Source organism: Boleophthalmus pectinirostris, unplaced genomic scaffold, assembly GCF_026225935.1.
Source record: "Boleophthalmus pectinirostris isolate CB_2022bp ecotype Guang Dong unplaced genomic scaffold, ASM2622593v1 HiC_scaffold_5, whole genome shotgun sequence".
Classification (NCBI taxonomy): domain Eukaryota; kingdom Metazoa; phylum Chordata; class Actinopteri; order Gobiiformes; family Gobiidae; genus Boleophthalmus; species Boleophthalmus pectinirostris.
Genome location: NW_026571404.1, coordinates 32,445,443 through 32,457,901, shown reverse-complemented (window position 1 = coordinate 32,457,901; position 12,459 = coordinate 32,445,443). Strand labels below are relative to the sequence as shown.

The window sequence follows — 12,459 nt, the reverse complement described above, 5'->3', positions numbered from 1 at the left end:
TTCTAAACTTCCTGGTCAATTAGCATTTCTCTCTCCGTCACGCAGCCTCTCTCTCCTTCTGTATTGATCGCTGACATAGGTTTATGCGCTCCATTAATAGGCCAATTGATTCTGGGGTAAAGATGCCATAACTCTTGCCCCAACAGCTCTCAATGGGCTGTTTAACACATCACTCTGAGCAGGAGGAGGGCCTTCTGCTGTCATATTTACTGCTCTCAACTGTAATTCTGTTAAGTAACCACATATCAGGTCAGGGTAAATACTGGAGTGACATAAAAGCTGCTTTGCTTAAAGGTCCTATATTATGCAAAGTGACTCTTGTGATGTTTAAGTCATGGTATAATGTTACCTCATCAAAAACATCCCTGGAGTTGTACATCTGAGGAACAGTGTGATTGGTCTAACAGGTATCCTTCACACTTCCCTTGAAGTCACGTGTTTGTAATCAGAAACCTCCTGTCTTTAAGCGGGGCTGTGCTGTGTGATGTCACATAGTACTTGAAATGGCTGTTTTTGACCAGAAAGCTCAAAATTTAAATAGTTTGCAGGACTAGGAACTGTAGACAATGCTGTTAAAACACCATATACACAGTTTCGTAGTCAAAAAAGTTGTGTAGTCAGTGTAGAGATGTGCCAAAAATTTGAAAATAGATAATAATAATAATAGATCACGATCTAAACTCCGATCTCAGTGATATGGCAAATGCATTTTATTCGACAGGACTACAGGCAATCAAGAGCGCGTGGTGCTGAAGAGGGGTCACCGCTACATGTGGTTCTCTCCCTAAATATTGTTCCTATCAAAACGAAATAAAAACTGTAGTGATCCTGACACCTGTTCTCAATGCCTGAAATCCATCTGTCTGTTTTTCCAAAAAGATCGAAGAATATTGAGTCAAAAATTGAGACTGATCTTTATGAGGGAAAATATCATGATTCTTTTTTTCCCCACATGGCCCAGCCCTAATTTAGTGTTTAGCTCCACGGTAATGGTCTACTTGTCACTGTGTAACATTAGCTCCTCAATGACCTCACTATTAGTCTTTGTATTAGCATGGCTATTATTTTAGAGCACCATAACTATAACTTACTTAGATGCTAATATGCTTTAGTTCTACTTATGTTACTATAAAGATTACAACCATTTCCAAGCGCTGCTCTGTTTTGTACGTTCATTAATCTGAAGTCAGTAGCCATTGTTGTAAATATTTAAAGGCTTTAGAGCTAATTTGTGAGGGATAAAAAATTGAGTGGCGTTGATGAGGCAGTGTGACCAGCAGAGGATTATTCACTCTTCAAATACAAATTGCACCTGTCACTTGTGTTTCCCGGCTAAAGCGCTGCCGTACTGGGCTTATTGACCAATTAGCGGTGGAGTTTGCTAATGCTGTTGTCATTTCCAGCTCTTATTCAGCTGATGGCTGCAGCCAAGGTTGGGAGTGTACTTCACATTCAGAGAGAACTATTTTTTATATTGTTTTGATATTTTAAAGATCCTATATTATGCAAAAAAAATACTCTTGTGAGCTTTAAGCCATGTTAAAATGTTGTTACCTCCTCAAAACATACCCAGAGTTGTGTTTTGGTTCATTTAGATATGTTTGAGTTATCTTGGTTTATTAGGCTGTCCATCTTTCCAGTGCTATGTTCCACCTTGCGATCTCACAAAGCAATAGTTTTCCAGTTAACAGTTATATTTTACCTTTTGTTTAGTAGAGATGGGCAATTCTAGGGCTGAAATTATCCAAATGTTTTAAAGTCACAAGGATCCTTGACCAATTAGCAGTGGAGATTGCTAACGCTCTTGTCATTTCCAGCTCTTATTCAGTTGATGGCTGCAGCTGAGGCTGGGAGGGATGTGGCGTACTTCACATTTGGAGACGCACAGCTGATGAGGGATGTTCACCAAATGCACAAGTTCCTCACAGAGAGATGCGTCGCAGTGGGTAAGATGGAGTCCACACGCTACCTGTTCAGTACAGACACACTAAGGAGGTAACAATAACTGAAATATTGTGATAGTGTATCGTCAGAACTCTCAAAATAATATCGTAGACTGCCACAAAGGTTTTTCACTTAAAAAGAGGGAACTACATAGACCATGATACTTTGTTTCATTTCAATGCAGACTACATGATAAAATAGCTGTTATTAAGCTTATAAAATAACTGTTATTAATTAGTCATACTGAAGACTTGTCAAGGCATGTAAAAAGGAAAAAGTAGCATGATTTTATGCTATTTATGTGTACACAGCGTTACAGATATTGTAGTAACGCTGAATTTAGAGCAAGAAAGGAGTGCCTGGTGAAGTTGCATATAGTTTTCAGTTCCTTGTGATCACATAAAGATAGTAAAAGTTTTTTCACTCTAACATTCCTTCAAATTGACTTACCCATGTTGATTCAATTTAGAAATTACAACAGTTGTATTTAATGACATGACCTCTCAGGGAACCACCAATTTCCCCAGGGACAGGGCTATTGCTCTGTCAATTACTGTTGGTCATTCTAAACAAAGGTTAAAGTGCATATGGCAGGTTTATATGGCACTTTATATGTGGCAGTTTGTAGCAGAAAAAAAAACATTGAGAAGAAAAAAGTACAAAAACACTGGAAGTTCTTATTTCTTATTTTTTTTAATTTGTAAATTGACAGTACATTTTAATCATCCTCTGTCACAAAATAATTTTGTAAAATATACCAAAAAATACTCTTGGCGATCAATACAGCAGCACCCGATATCGATGCTGTATCATCACATTAAACGATACGATATATCGATATTTCAATATTTTTGCACACCTCTAAGACCAAAGCAGGCCAAGTTACAGGTCAGATCTGTGGAGAGGCCACTCCGCTCACAGTCAGAATGCTTGATTTTCTAGGTGTTTTTGAGCAGTAAAACTACTTGTAATTGAAATACATGTTAGGTAGAGCTGTTTAATGAAACATTTGAACCAAAGCAGTGATATATTCATAGAAACAGTATGACTGACAGACCCCCAACTGAAAAGTTACACAGTGCAGCTTTAAAAATAAAAAATAAATCTAGAAAAAAAAAAAAAAGACAATTTAAGATTTTTAGTAAAATCAACTATGTTTTAAGGAAATGGAGTAGTCTGACCTGTCATTTGCACTTTAACATTTCATTTCTATATAAAAAACTGTATGACGTGAGCTGGGAGTTGCTGGTTCTTCTTGCACTGACTTCATTCAGGCTTTTCCTCATTGTTTCTATTACCAGGACTGTCTGCATAAATAACAGCCCAGTCCATCTGTATGTTAAGTTATTCCACTATATGGGCCATCTCTGTGTCTCTGCCCATTCATTTAGCCTGCACATGAGAGTGGATTACTGCCTCAGCTGACCTTCCCCTCCTCCTCTGCTCTCTCTTTCTTCCTCCTCTCCTCTTCTCTCTCTCTCCCCCTTCCTTACCTCTTCTCTCTCTCCCCCTCCTCCTATCATCTCCTTTCCTCTCGATCATCCCTTCCTCCTCTCCTCTCCCTCCTCGCTCTCTGTCTCCCCTTCTCCTTCTTCTCCCTCTCTCTCTCTTCCCCTCCTCCTCCCCCTACCTCTCCCCCCTCCACTTCCTCCCTTCTCCCTCTCTCTTCCTCCTCCTGTCTTCTCCTTTCCTCTCACTCTTCCCTTCCTCCTCTCCTCTCCTTTCCCTCCTTCCTCTCTATTCCCTCCCCCTTCTCTCTCTCCCTCTCCACCTCTCCTCTTCTCTCCCTCCTCCCTCTCTATCCCCCCTCTCTCTTCCTCCTCTTCCCCTCCTCCTACCCCTCCCCCTATCTCTCCTCCCTCCACTTCCTCCCTTCTTCTCTCTCTCTCTCTCTCTCCCTCCTCCTGTATTCTCCTTTCCTCTCGCTCTCTCCTTCCTCCTCTCCTCTCCCTCTCTATCCTCCCATCTCTCTCTCCCTTTCCTCTTCTCTCCCTCCTCCCTCTCTACCCCCCTCCCCCTTTTCTCTCTCGCTCTCATCCTCTCCTCTTCTCTCCCCCTCCTTCTCCCTCTCTCACTCTCTCTCTCTCTCTCCCCCTCCACTTCCTCCCTTCTTCTCTCTCTCTCTCTCCCTCCTCCTGTCTTCCCCTTTCTTCTCGCTTTCTCCTTCCTCCTCTCCTCTCCCTTCTCCCTCCTCCCTCTCTATCCCTCTACTCCTTCTCTCTATCCCTCTACTTCTTCTCTCCCTCCCTCTGCTCCTCTCTCCCTCCTCCCTCTCTATCCCCTTCTCCTTCTCTCTCTCCCTCTCCTCCTCTCTCCCTCCTCCCTTTCTATCCCCCTCCCCCTATTCTCCCTCGCTCTCCTCCTCTCCTCTTCTCTCCCCCTCCTCCTCCCTCTTTCACTCTCTCTCCTTCTCTCTCTCCCCTCCATCTCCTCCGCTTCTCTCTCTCTCTCCCCCTCCTCCTGTCCGTTTCCCTCTCCGCCTCCTCCTTCCCTCTTCGCTTTCCATCCTTTCTCTCTTTCCCCCTCCTCCTCCTCTTCCTCTTTCTCACTCTCCTCCTCCCCTCCTCCCTCTCTCTTTTTCATTTTTCTTCCACTGACATTTATTGAAGCCTTTCACAGAAATTCCCCTCTAGCCATCCATTTCCTAAAGTGGAGGTACAGAGAAGACTCACGACTTGTGTTTATGGTGTGCGTGTGTGTGCGTGTGTGATTTAGAAAGTCGCTAAAATGTGTAAGCAGTTTTGGTCTTTCTGATTGGTCTGTTTTTGCCATGTTTTTTTTTTTTTCCCCTCAAAATTGGAACTTCCAGACTACATGAATAAATGAGAAGCAAAATGGTGGAAGTTACATTTTTGGCAAGATTGAGTAATATACCGTTAATGAAAGGAAAGCTTGTGATGGGCTTTATTCGCTGAAGAAACTATTATAAAACTTTTTAGAATTTACGCAACCAACTAAGTGATTTATGTGACATTTTTGAACCATATTACTGAGCTGTGCATTGTATGTGACAAATATCTATCCAAATGTTAATTACTCCACTTCTAATAACAAAATAATTACCATAAACAAAAAAATGCATGGTAAATTCCACTATTTTAAAAGACACAAACACAATTTTCCAGATGTATTTCTTTGTTAAACCACTACATGCACAAACCTTATGAAATACACCAGGGCAGTATTCAGTATTCATGCAAAAACTTTATTCAGAAAAAATAGCTAGGAAAAACTGTATTTTTATAAAGGCATGTGAATCATGAGTTTAATCTTTTTTACATTTAAATACCAATACATTTTCCTTTTCTGCTATTGCTCCATATAACTTAGACTTAGACAAACTTTATTGATCCACAAGGAAAATGACTTGGACACAGAAGCTCACACATCACAATATAATATAATAACAGAGTAAAAAATAAAAATTGGTCATAATAAATTCTAAATAAGTAGCAAAAAAGATATAAAAGGTATAATTATATAAATGTAAATGTACAAGTTAAAATAAAATAGAAAAATAAGGACTAAAAATCCTCATATATGTCGTTATACAGTTGTAGGGAGTATTATCTGTTGCATAAGCGTGAGTTGTTGTACAGTTGTAGGGAGTATTATCTGTTACATTAGGCTCAGTTATTGTACAGGTGTTGGAAGCATTATAGTTGTAGGGAGTATTATCTGTTACATAAGGGTGAGTTGTTGTACAGTTATAGAGAGTATTATATCACATAAGGGTAAGTTGTTGTACAGTTGCAGGGAGTATTATCTGTTACATAAGGGTGAGTTGTTGTACAGTTGTAGGGAGTATTATCTGTTACATTAGGCTCAGTTATTGTACAGGTGTAGGAAGCATTATAGTTGTAGGGAGTATTATCTGTTACATAAGGGTGAGTTGTTGTACAGTTGTAGAGAGTATTATATCACATAAGGGTAAGTTGTTGTACAGTTGCAGGGAGTATTATCTGTTGCATAAGTGTGAGTTGTTGTACAGTTGTAGGGAGTATTATCTGTTACATTAGGCTCAGTTATTGTACAGGTGTAGGAAGCATTATAGTTGTAGGGAGTATTATCTGTTACATAAGGGTGAGTTGTTGTACAGTTATAGAGAGTATTATATCACATAAGGGTAAGTTGTTGTACAATTGCAGGGAGTATTATCTGTTACATAAGGGTGAGTTGTTATACAGTTGTAGGGAGTATGAGCGGAGTTGTAGGAGCCTGTTTTTTTTTTCTTATTATTTTTGCTTAATATCTAAATAAAAACAGTACTTGACTACACAAATTTTGGTCCAACTGAACAGCCCTAAAATACACAGTACTCTTCACTTTCCTTTATATTTCTTTTCTGTTAACTCATCCTCTCTTTACTGTCCCCTCTCTGGTCCCAGGTCGTGTGTACAGCCTGCTGCTCCAGTACTTCAGTGACGTCTGTAAGAACTGTCGTACCTCCAGACCAGACCGCACCCTGTACAGCTTCATCTACGAGCAGGTCTCCTCCTCCTCCTCCCACTGCAAAGACCCTGGACACAGCTCCTTCACCTCAGACTCCCATTAACACCACACGGATTGTCTGCTCCACACAGCCAGGTTCAATCAAAACAGTGTTAGAGCGCTACAATCACTTTCAAGGACACATATTATGCAAAATAGCTTTTATTTTAAAGGTGCGTTGTGTAACTTTTCTGGCGGAGGGTCCATCAAACGCTTTTCTTACCTTTGTATCTTCATGGAGACCAAACAAGGTGGAGAAGCAACCGTGCTCACAATCAGAATGCCTGTTTTTCTAGGTATTTTTGAGCTGTAAAGCCATCTGTAGTTTAATAAATGTAATGTAGAGCTGTTTAATGTCATACTGTGGAACCTTCCAGGCAGCATAGTGACATATCCATGGAAACAAGCAGGTGATGAACCTCCAACCAAAAAGTTACATCGTGCACAATTTTATGTTGTTGTCTACTCATCAAAAACATACCTGGAGTTGAATTGTATGTACGTTTCATTAATCTAAAGTTAAGTGTTCTCTGAGCTATCAAAAAAAAGCTCAGTTTGCATTTTGCCCTGATTGTTACGTCATAGTTAAAATTCCAGACTTCTCCTGTGCAGTTTTTGAGTCCATAAACCATCACCAGACTCATTCTACGGTTAAATCGTGTTCGCTAAGAGTATATAGCTCTGTTGGCACAGCATTTACGTGGCCTTTGAACTCTTTGAAATCTTTATTTTCTTATTGTTCATTCGCATTGCTGACAGCAGAGCGAGCCTCAACACCTACATACCTCACTGGAAACTGAGGTGTAGTTTATAAAATTGTTTTTCCAAATGCAGACATTATTTTAAGTTAGAAAATGTGAAGTGCTTATTTAAGGTGACCACAAGTATTTTGCATAATATGTGTCCTTTAAATGTAAGTCTGGTTTGGACTGACCGGTACGGTATTTTAACATTAGATCTGTTGGATTCATTCAAAACTGAACCAACTGAAATGATATCATGGAATTGGTAGCTGGTCCATCAAAATGTTCAATATTGGTGCCAATATCTGACACCTTTATTGTATTGGTGCACCCCTATGCCATTACCAGTGGTTCCCAAGTTGTTGCTGATCCTATAGCCCTTGGGAACACCATCAATTCTGACATACTGTGGAATATTATAGGCATAGCAATTCCCAGTACATCTCCATGAAGACAATCATATGGACAACCCCCCCAACATAAATATTACTGTTTACTGCTATTACTGTATACTTAGTGCACCCTCAAAAAGACCATTTATGTGTCATTCTAACTAAAATTCACTTATTTAACAAAACAAATGCGCTGTACCACTTTAATACAAACCAGACTCACCTCTCACACAGACCTCCCCTTTAAAGTGCCTCTGACAGGTTAAGATTTAGCTGAAAAATGTCTTATTCTTTTCCTATTCTGTCCATTTTTTTAGGTTTAAAATTTTACTTCCTAACTGGAAATTGTGACATCACACTAGGAAATTTCATAACCATTATCGTGAAACCATATTACGTAGTGGTCTAAGACTCCTTTATGTACACAGAAATAATTCTTTAACAAATAAAAATAGAAGAAAACACCATTTTGTTAAAATCATATTTAAAGTATCAGAAAAAAGTGTTTATTTTTTGTAAATTATGACAAACTTTTAGATGGAATACTTCTAGTGTAATATCATCAGGCCCGTCGACAGAAATTTGGGGGCCCGGGGCAAGAAGCCTCACATGGCCCCCCCATAATATAAATTCATAGGAAGAGTGTGCAGTTCCGGGCCCCTAAAAAACTCTGGGGCCCAGAACAATGGACCCCTCTGTCCCCACCATCTACTGCCTTGTGTGTCATCAATATTGAACTCTCTAAAATACAACTCTCCACTTCTTTCCACTTCCTGTAATTTTCAATGTATTTTTCAACTTTTCTTCACAAATTGCTTCTTGATATGGGTAAAATTGTTCATATTTACAGCACGTATTATCCCACCAAATCATCAAAACCTGTCAATTTGTAAAGAAAAGCTGAAAAATATGTTGAAAATTACAGGAAGTGAAAAGTTCTATCATTTCCAACCAGGATATAAACATTTAAACCTAAAAAACTGCAGAATTGGGCAATTTTCTTTATTATTTTTTAGGTAAAATCTTAAATATAATGAACTTAAGTGTGCTTTAGACAAATCAGTAGTTGAACCTGTCAGGCACTTTAACTACTTTAACTACCCAACACACACTTCTGCCTTCAGTAGGAACCTTGTATTAGTGGTGTCAAGACTTATAGCAATAGTAAATCCGGTTGCTGTTTTAGGCCTTTTTAGTCTTGATGTAATGGGGGTAAATATGACAAAAGAAATCCAGAAACGGCCAAATATTAGTAATATGCATGGTGGTCAGTTTTCAGTATGATGCGGGTTCTTCTGCCATATACAATGTTCAGCTTTTGTAATATCTTAACATAGTGATGAGTGCGGACTGAGTTATCATATAGTAGTCTATGCATGGGTTACACTTATTCATAAAAGACAATTAAATGCTGCTTTTTGCCATCTTCTGGGATGTCAACATTTCAAACACAAATTTTAGTTTATTTAATTTAAGCTGCGTTGTGTAACATTTCTGGTGGAGGGTCTGTTGAATGCTTTTCACTGTGGAGATGTTATTGTTTTGTCTGGAATGTTTCACTGTATGGCATTAAATCTTTTTATCTTCATGGAGAACAAACCTTTATTTACAGGTCAGATCTGTGGATAAGCGATCTCACTCACAGTCAGTATGCATGTTTCTTCTAGGTGTTTTTGAGCTGTAAAACCACCTGTATTGTAATAAATATTAGTTGGAACTGTTTAACTGTCTGGAATGTTCCACAGTGTGACATTAAACAGCTCTACCTTACATTTATTCAATTACAGATGGTTTTATAACTCAAAAATACCCAGAAAAACAAGCATTCTGACTGTGAGTGGGGTCGCCTCTCCACAGAACTGACCTGTAATTTGGTAGAAGATAGATATGTAATATCATATACATATATATTACCATACTGTGAAACATTCTAGAAGAAGCAATAACATGTCCATGGAGAAAAGCGTTTGATGAACCCTCCACCAGAAAAGTTACACAATGCACCTTTAACCGTCACCAAAAAGATAACATATTTCAAAGTGTTAAAAGTTCATTCCATTCAATTAATTTGGGGAACAGATCATTTAAATTTGCACGTGGATATGATTTTATGTTTTACAAATGTACCCGTTTGTGTTGATTTATTTTCATATTGTTTGACAGGAACACTATTTAATAATAATAATAATCCATAAAGTAAAGAGTGTATAATATTGCCTAAAACTGTACTTTTAGGTTGTACTCTTTTTATTATAATTTCTTTATTAAAATATATCCTCTAAAGTTGTATGGGCTTTGTGTTTCCAAATACAAAAAAAAAAAAAAATTACTAAAAACCGACAAAATACAATAATAATGCATTTTGCAACATTTCTATGAGTTAAATTACTTGAATTAAGTTACTTAATTTGAGCAGTTTTGACTTAGGAGGCACCGATCAGTGTTTTTTTCAGTTCGATACTGTAGCATTAAGTATCTGTGAATACAATCACAATCAAACGATACCAGTGCAGAGATTGAAAATAGTGTGAGGAATTACTGGTCGGACCCAAATATGCAGAAAGAAAAAGGTATTTTATTAACAAAAATAATCTTGGAGGGGGGATAGGTTCTAGGGGAGGCAGGACGGGTGCAGGTTGGCTGCAAATGGGAGGTACGAGGAGATGGAGGCTGACCAGAGGCTTACGGAACAGGTGGCAATGGGATGAGGCTGGCTCCAAAAGGAAGTGGTGGGGATAGGACGAAAAGAAACTGGTAAGTACCAAAAAAAATCTTCAGAATTCTCAAAAAACATACAAAAAAAGCCTGAGTAGTTCACCACAGACTGATGGAACAATCTGGCACTGGATAGCAGGTCAGCAGGTCTTTTATGGCAGGTGATGATTGCTTGATGAGGATCAGGAGTGGAGCTCAGCAGGTGTGTAATTGTGAACCCGCCCAGGAAATGCCAAACAAGGTAAGGAGAGAAGGGAAGAGGGAGCAGGGAAAGGAGGGGTAGGAGGAGCAGGATGAAACCCTCACAAACAGTATATATTGTATATATTTATTTTCACAAAACAAGGTCAGCATAAAACAAAATCAATTGAAATTTGTTGTAGCTGTTAATTATCGCTCATGTAACTACAGAACAACTTTGTATAGTTACAAAGTCAGCATTTTTTTTTTCAGTATCCGACACCACTATTGGCTCAGTGCTTCGGTAGTTTTGACTATTTTTATTTGGTTAATATACTGTATTTTTTTTTTTTCAAATTAGAAAAACTCTTTTAAAAAAATCTTAACCCACTAAATTTAAACCAAATGAACAAAATATTCTTAATTCATGCCATTTAACCTGAACATTTTTTCTGTGTTCTTCTAATTTTGTGATAGTCCGTATATCTCTCCTCTTTATCTCAAAGTGAATTCACAGTCCAAGCTTTTAACCACTTTTAGGTTGTTGTTCTCTCATCACAAACATACATGGAGTTGTATTGTGTGTAGGTTTTATTAATCCAAAGTCAAGTCACAAAAACAAAAACAAAAAAAGCTGTTTGCATTTTACCGGTTTTGTTGCACCTCAAGGTACCTTTTTGTACATCTCAACTTTTATTTTTTGCATAACTTTGGCTGTATTACACCAAATAGCACCAAAATTGGACAGTTTGTGTATTTTGTGGTGTATTTTAATTTCTGTGTTTTTTTCTCAAGACCACATTAAGTAAAGAGGTCTATAATCAAAATAATCACACCCGCGGGCCTTTTTGTCTTCAATTCAAAATGTTTTTTTTATTGGCATAACTTTTCCAGTATATTTTGACTTTTTGATGTATTCTTCATTCTTTGTTGTTGAAACCCCTTCAAAATGTTTAGTTTTAGTGTCGTCTTGATTTTTTAAAATATTTTTACTGTGTGTCTTTCATTACAAGGTTATATCAACAGAAAGACATTTGTACATATTAGTCGACACTGAAGTCCAGAGCCGTAGATATTTGAGGTTAAAATTATCTGGTTTTGTTCTAGAGGAGCCTCCAGTCTCTTATAATCCCAACACAAACAAATAAAAATTCCTTGAAAGATATAGAAAAAAATCTTTTTTTTTTTTTTTTTCATTTTTTGCTGTCAAAAATGGCATTTAAGGGGTTAAAATGTCAAAATATTATATATATATATTTTGGGGGGGGTATGTATGATTTGGGCAGAAGTAAATGAAGACATTGATATAAGAAAGTTGGACAAAAATCTGTACTGCAAAAGAAAAAAAAAAAGTGGTATTCTTTTCAGGTGTACATTTTGTCACAAAGGAACACAGATGTGATTATTTAAAGTTGTGCACAAGAGTTAAGAACACATGGCTCTGTTAGTATAGTATTCAGTATTCTTTATCTTTTTTTTTTCAAATTTAAAACCAGTAATAAATACCTTGGGAAAACAAAAAACAAAAAAAAAACAAAAACAAATTCTGAACCTGCTAAACCTTAACTGTCAAAATTTCCCAAATGAAAATATATTCCCAATTCACAACATTTAACCGGAACACTTTTCCCGCGTTCTTCTAATTTTGTGATAACCCATGTACCTCTCCTCTCTACCTCAAATTGAATTCATGGTCCAAACATCATTTATTAGATGCATTACGGTGCCTAAATCAGTGCGTGACGTGGACTCCCGTAGACCGTGTGTAGGCTTGGTTAGCTTAAATAGATTACACATTATCTGCTGCTCAGGTCCGGACTGGCATTGCCCAAACTGCTGTAGTAATTGGGTTTGATCTGTCTATCTCTCTGGGGCTGTCTTCTTGAGTCACCTGGATGGGAACTTTAATGAGGGGATCTCCTGGAATAAACGGGCGTCAGACTCGGGGGGGGGTTAAATGGGACTGTTTACCCAGGGCCCAATGCAGGGAGGGG

The 12,459-nt window shown here is 38.0% G+C and overlaps 1 protein-coding gene across 4 annotated transcripts in view; it reads left to right on the top strand.

Moving 5' to 3' along the window:
* The window catches only part of parga (poly (ADP-ribose) glycohydrolase a), a 51,126-nt gene extending 41,273 nt beyond the window's left edge, over nt 1-9,853 (top strand). For all 4 annotated transcript variants that reach the window (XM_020923698.2, XM_055162540.1, XM_055162541.1 and 1 more), the window contains exons 17-18: nt 1,818-1,946; nt 6,333-9,853. In XM_020923698.2, coding sequence (XP_020779357.1) covers nt 1,818-1,946; nt 6,333-6,499 — 296 coding nt within the window. In that variant the 3' untranslated portion in view covers nt 6,500-9,853. The remainder of the gene's footprint in view (nt 1-1,817; nt 1,947-6,332) is intronic.
* Nucleotides 9,854-12,459: the final 2,606 nt, after the last annotated feature.